Source organism: Lucilia cuprina, chromosome 2 (assembly GCF_022045245.1).
Source record: "Lucilia cuprina isolate Lc7/37 chromosome 2, ASM2204524v1, whole genome shotgun sequence".
Taxonomy (NCBI): domain Eukaryota; kingdom Metazoa; phylum Arthropoda; class Insecta; order Diptera; family Calliphoridae; genus Lucilia; species Lucilia cuprina.
The window spans coordinates 26,840,287-26,845,220 of record NC_060950.1 but is presented as its reverse complement, the minus strand read 5'-3'; the positions used below and the strand labels follow the sequence as shown (position 1 = coordinate 26,845,220).

The 4,934-nt window shown below is 25.3% G+C and overlaps 2 protein-coding genes across 7 annotated transcripts in view; both read right to left on the bottom strand.

Moving 5' to 3' along the window:
• Positions 1–1,528: 1,528 nt before the first annotated feature.
• The window catches only part of LOC111684483 (neuroplastin), a 71,910-nt gene continuing 68,504 nt past the window's right edge, over positions 1,529–4,934 (bottom strand). For all 6 annotated transcript variants that reach the window (XM_046947660.1, XM_046947656.1, XM_046947666.1 and 3 more), the window contains exons 3-7: positions 4,557–4,677; positions 2,416–2,576; positions 2,232–2,339; positions 1,957–2,151; positions 1,529–1,882 (exon numbers count right to left, since the gene is read on the bottom strand). In XM_046947660.1, the coding sequence (XP_046803616.1) occupies positions 1,749–1,882; positions 1,957–2,151; positions 2,232–2,339; positions 2,416–2,576; positions 4,557–4,677 (719 nt within the window). In that variant the 3' untranslated portion in view covers positions 1,529–1,748. The remainder of the gene's footprint in view (positions 1,883–1,956; positions 2,152–2,231; positions 2,340–2,415; positions 2,577–4,556; positions 4,678–4,934) is intronic.
• On the bottom strand, positions 3,323–3,967 carry LOC111684486. The gene is made up of 2 exons (XM_023446666.2): positions 3,776–3,967; positions 3,323–3,708 (listed from the first exon to the last, which is right to left on the bottom strand). The coding sequence occupies exons 1-2, from the start codon at positions 3,875–3,877 to the stop codon at positions 3,460–3,462; spliced, it is 351 nt and encodes a 116-aa protein (XP_023302434.2). The 5' UTR covers positions 3,878–3,967; the 3' UTR covers positions 3,323–3,459.

The window sequence follows — 4,934 nt, the reverse complement described above, 5'->3', positions numbered from 1 at the left end:
AAACTAGACTATGGTTTAAGCTATAGACTAGAGTAAACTATAGACTATAGACAAGATTATAGACTAGACTATTGTCTAGACTCTAGGCTTTTTTCTAGACCCTAGACTATTGTCTAGACAAGACTATACTAAAAAGTTTATAAGTTAGAAAAAGTAGCGAAAAAAGTACTAAAATTTCATTGTCTGCTTTGTATTGATACTAATACTATGGACTTACAACGTACTAAAAAAAACTATAAAAACACATAAATAAAAGAAAATTAAAATGAAAATAAAAAACAAAATATTTTTTTCAAAAAAATGTTTTTATTACTTTTTTTGTTTGTTTTTAAAGGCTTCTTTTGTTTAGTTAATAATAAAGAAAAGAAAATAAAGTACAATAATAATTATAAGAAATCATATAAACATTGTTTTAACTTAATAAAGACAAAAAATATTTAAGAAAAATATGAAAAAAAAAGAAATTTTAACAAAAATAAATTATAAGAGAATTTAAAAAATAAAAAACTAAACATACAAAAGAAGAAAAATAATAATTGAAAATAAGTACTTAAATAACAGTTTTTCTTTTTTTAACTTAAACTTTATTATTTAATTTTTAATTAACAATTAGAGTTGAATTATGTTTTTTTAAGCGGAAACTAAAGAATTTATTTATTTAAAATTTAAGCACACAATTTAATGATAAAATTAAGAGAAGAGAAAAAAACAAAAGAAACTAATAAAAATAATATTAAACATAAATGGAGCATTTGTTTTTTTCTTATTGTTTTTTTTTATACAGAATTATTTAATAATTAATTATTTTAAAAGAATTTACTTGATTTTTTTATTTATTTACTTTAAACTTAAGCAAAATACTTTTTTATGGATTTTATTTAAAAAAATATATATATTAAGAACAAAAACAACTAGCAAAAAATTATAATAATTATTATTTAAAAAAAATATATTATATTATATTATAAAACAAAATAATTATAAATTATATAAATATTTATAATTGTTTTTGTTTTTTTTTTGTATTGAGTGTGTAAATATGGTAAATAATTAACACGGTGTAAATTAATGTACTTTTGCACTAAAAAAAAAAACTTAAAAGTTTTTTTTCTTTTTTTTGTTTTTATTTTATGATGTGTTGAAGTCTAAGCAACAAAAGTTTGAAAATATTTGAAAAAAAAAAGAAAATTTTCTTGGGTTTTGAAAAAAAGTTTTTTTTTTTTTGCAGCAAAATTAGTTAATTTCTTATTTAAACTAAAATTTGGCTAGTTTTGTTGTGTTTTTCTAAATTTCTTTGGAAAAAAAGAAAAATGTTTTTTAACGAATTTTGAATTTTTGTTTTCAAAAAAGTGTATGAATTTTGGTCTACAAAGTCTGCATTTAAAACTTAAAAAAGTCAATTATTGTTTTGTTCTAAATATTTTTAACTACAACAACATTAAAGTTTTTTTTTTTGTTTTTGTTTTAGCAGAATGTAAATAATAAAAATAATAACAAAAGAAATTAAATTTTAAGAAAAAAAAAACACAAGTGATGATTGATTTTGTTTTTACTAATTTGTTTGTTTTTACACAATACTTAAAAAAAAAAATAAACAAAAAAGATTTGAAAAAAAACACAAGTTGTACAATTGTGAATCTTAAGCTGTACGTTTAAGTGTTGTAGAGGGGGGTTTTGTAAGTGAAGTTTTTTAAGGGAAGAAGAAGAGCGTGTTTAGGTAGTTTTGTGTGTGTGTGTGTTTTAGAAACTTACTCCTGGTTATCTATGTCACTTTCGTCCAATTCACCCTTGTTACGTCTCTTCTCGTAAATCAAAATAATGGTACACAGTATCAAAACCTCAGCACAGATACCCAAGAAAGGCCACAAAGCGGCAAATTTGCCTAAGAAACAAAAAAAAAAAACAATAAAATCAATTTAATTATTCTTTTAAAAAATTTCCCTTCTTTCTACATACCTTTTACACGTACATACGATGCATCACTAGCTTCAGCTATTTTAAGATAATCGGTGGCAGCATTACGACCAATACATTTGTATTCGCCTCTATCATCCATTGAAACATTTTCAATAATTAAGATAGCATTTTCTACATGATTTTCATCGGCTTTTAAAGAATAATGTTGTGAGGTACTGTTGATGGTTAAGTTACCTTAAAAAATGCCCATCAAATATATAAATTAAACAAAAAAAGATTCCTTAAATTAAATAGTTTCAATCATTAAAACTTACGGAAAGTCCATGACAATTTTGGATCAGTACCAACCACTGTACAGATAATTGTCAATTTTTCACCCTCAACAACGCCCATATTTGAAGGCACTCTTACAGCAATTTTAGCTGTAAAATAGTAAAAAAAAATAAAAATGTTTTTAATTAGCATTTTAATCTTAATTTACGCTTTAACACAACTTACCATAAACATTAATATCTTTCTTTTGATTATTGGCCACACACGAATAGACGCCATCATCATTTATGTCTGTTCTATCGATAATAAACTTTCTTTCGGCGGCTATTATGCGATAGCGACCTTCAAGTTCTTTAACTTTTCTCACATCTGTACCGTTCTTTTCCCTGGAAAAGATAAAAAATATATATATTAAAGATTGTTTATTTAAGCGAGTAGCTAAGGAATATTGATAATTTATAACATGATGATCATTTCAACACTAATTCGTTGTTATTTGGTGAATGTTAATCACAAAGATATATAAAGCTATATCGATCTATACTCGATCTATTCGACGTTACTTTGTATTCAGCACACCCTAGTAACACTGTTATTTACTCAAACTATCCATCCATCCATCTATCTATCTATCTATCTATCTATCTATCTATCTATCTATCTATCTATCTATCTATCTATCTATCTATCTATCTATCTATCTATCTATCTATCTATCTATCTATCTATCTATCTATCTATCTATCTATCTATCTATCTATCTATCTATCTATCTATCTATCTATCTATCTATCTATCTATCTATTCATCTACATATATATTCATCTACATATCTATTCATCTACATATCTATCTGTTCATCTACAAATCTATCTGTTCATCTACATATCTATCTGTTCATCTACATATCTGTTCATTTACATATCTATCTGTTCATCTACATATCTATCTGTTCATCTACATATCTATCTGTTCATCTACATATCTATCTGTTCATCTACATATCTATCTATTCTTCCACATATCTATCTATTCATCTACTTATCTATAATAAAAAAGCTAGTGCATTTTCATACCAACAAACGCCTAACTTATTCTCTGCATTAAAGTTCATTCCAAATTAAATTTTCAATTAATGTCAAACTTCTTCGAAAACTTTATTGAAATTCCAACTAATTTACAATGAAATTTTCCATTAAACAAAATACAATTTCAACACAATAAATTTTCATATACATAAAATAAAAAACACTAATTTTTGCCAAAACTTTAACGGCGAGATCGACGTCTGCGTCGACTACCCACACGCCGTCGACTTCTACGTGACCCCCGTCGCCTTCTTGCAGAACGATCTTGCAATGCTTTCATATCTTGAGCATTATTGACTTCGGAATCATCTAATGCTTCTAGCTCAAGAGGAGCTGCAAAATATTTGCGATTAAGCCGTTGCACATATCCATATTGCACACCGCCATCTAAAGTGGCTTTGACGGAATCTTTTACATCATTTATGTCTGCCTAGAGTTTTTTGTGAAAAATAGGAACCAATGTTCTGAAGTGGAAATTATATGCAAATTAAACTTACGCCCACTGTATCGGCTATCTTTTTCGAAATTTTCAAAATTGTCGAGGGTTCATCTAAATTTTGCAAAGTTTGCAAAATCAATTGGCCGTTTTGATTAGTCATTTGGATAAAAAAAAATAAACTTGAATTTTTAATAATAAGAACAAAACTTGTATATAAATATATGTTTGTCACCGAAAAAAATTGTTTTCAATTGAAAATTTTTTTATTTTTATAATGATAATGTCGTGAAAGCCAAGTTGATGTTGGAAAAATATTTGAAATTTAAAGTTGTTTTTCTTTACTGTTCACTGGATTAACAGTTAGCATTTCTTGTTGTGGTAAGACAGTAATCGATAAAGCAGTACAATATTCAGTGCCGATAATTAAGTAGGTGGTTTTTTTAATGTTTCCAAAAACTACCTATATAGATAGATAGATAGATAGATAGATAGATAGATAGATAGATAGATAGATAGATAGATAGATAGATAGATAGATAGATAGATAGATAGATAGATAGATAGATAGATAGATAGATAGATAGATAGATAGATAGATAGATAGATAGATAGATAGATAGATAGATAGATAGATAGATAGATAGATAGATCGATATATCTGTATATGATCTGTATATGATATGTACGTGTTTTTTCAAACAGAAATTCTATTGTCGTGAATACCTGTGTTTTCTTTAAAGCTATTACAAGCATAATTAACTCTTTTAAATAAAATAATTCGTGATAAACGTTATTGTGAATGGTTAATTACAAAAAAATAATAATAAACATTTGCTTACCATGTTATATCAGTTACACTGGAATCTGTGACATTACAGCTTAGTACTAATGGAGTTCGAATTTCAAAGGCTTTTAGCTGATGTTCTACATTATCATAGTTTGGCACCAAAAAATCTGCCCCTGTAATTAAGAAAAATTACAAAAAAAGAAAAAAAAATGAAATTAATGGAATGTTTTAAAACAAAACTAAAACATAGAGGAATAAATATTTAAACAAAAGGAGCGGTTTTTATATATTCAAATACATAATAATTGATTATTTTTTATTAAAAAAATATCTCATATATAAAATAACTACATGAACTGAATTTCAATGAAGAACATGACAAATTTAAAATAAAAGCTTAATTAAGTTTTATTTAAAAATAATTGTAAAA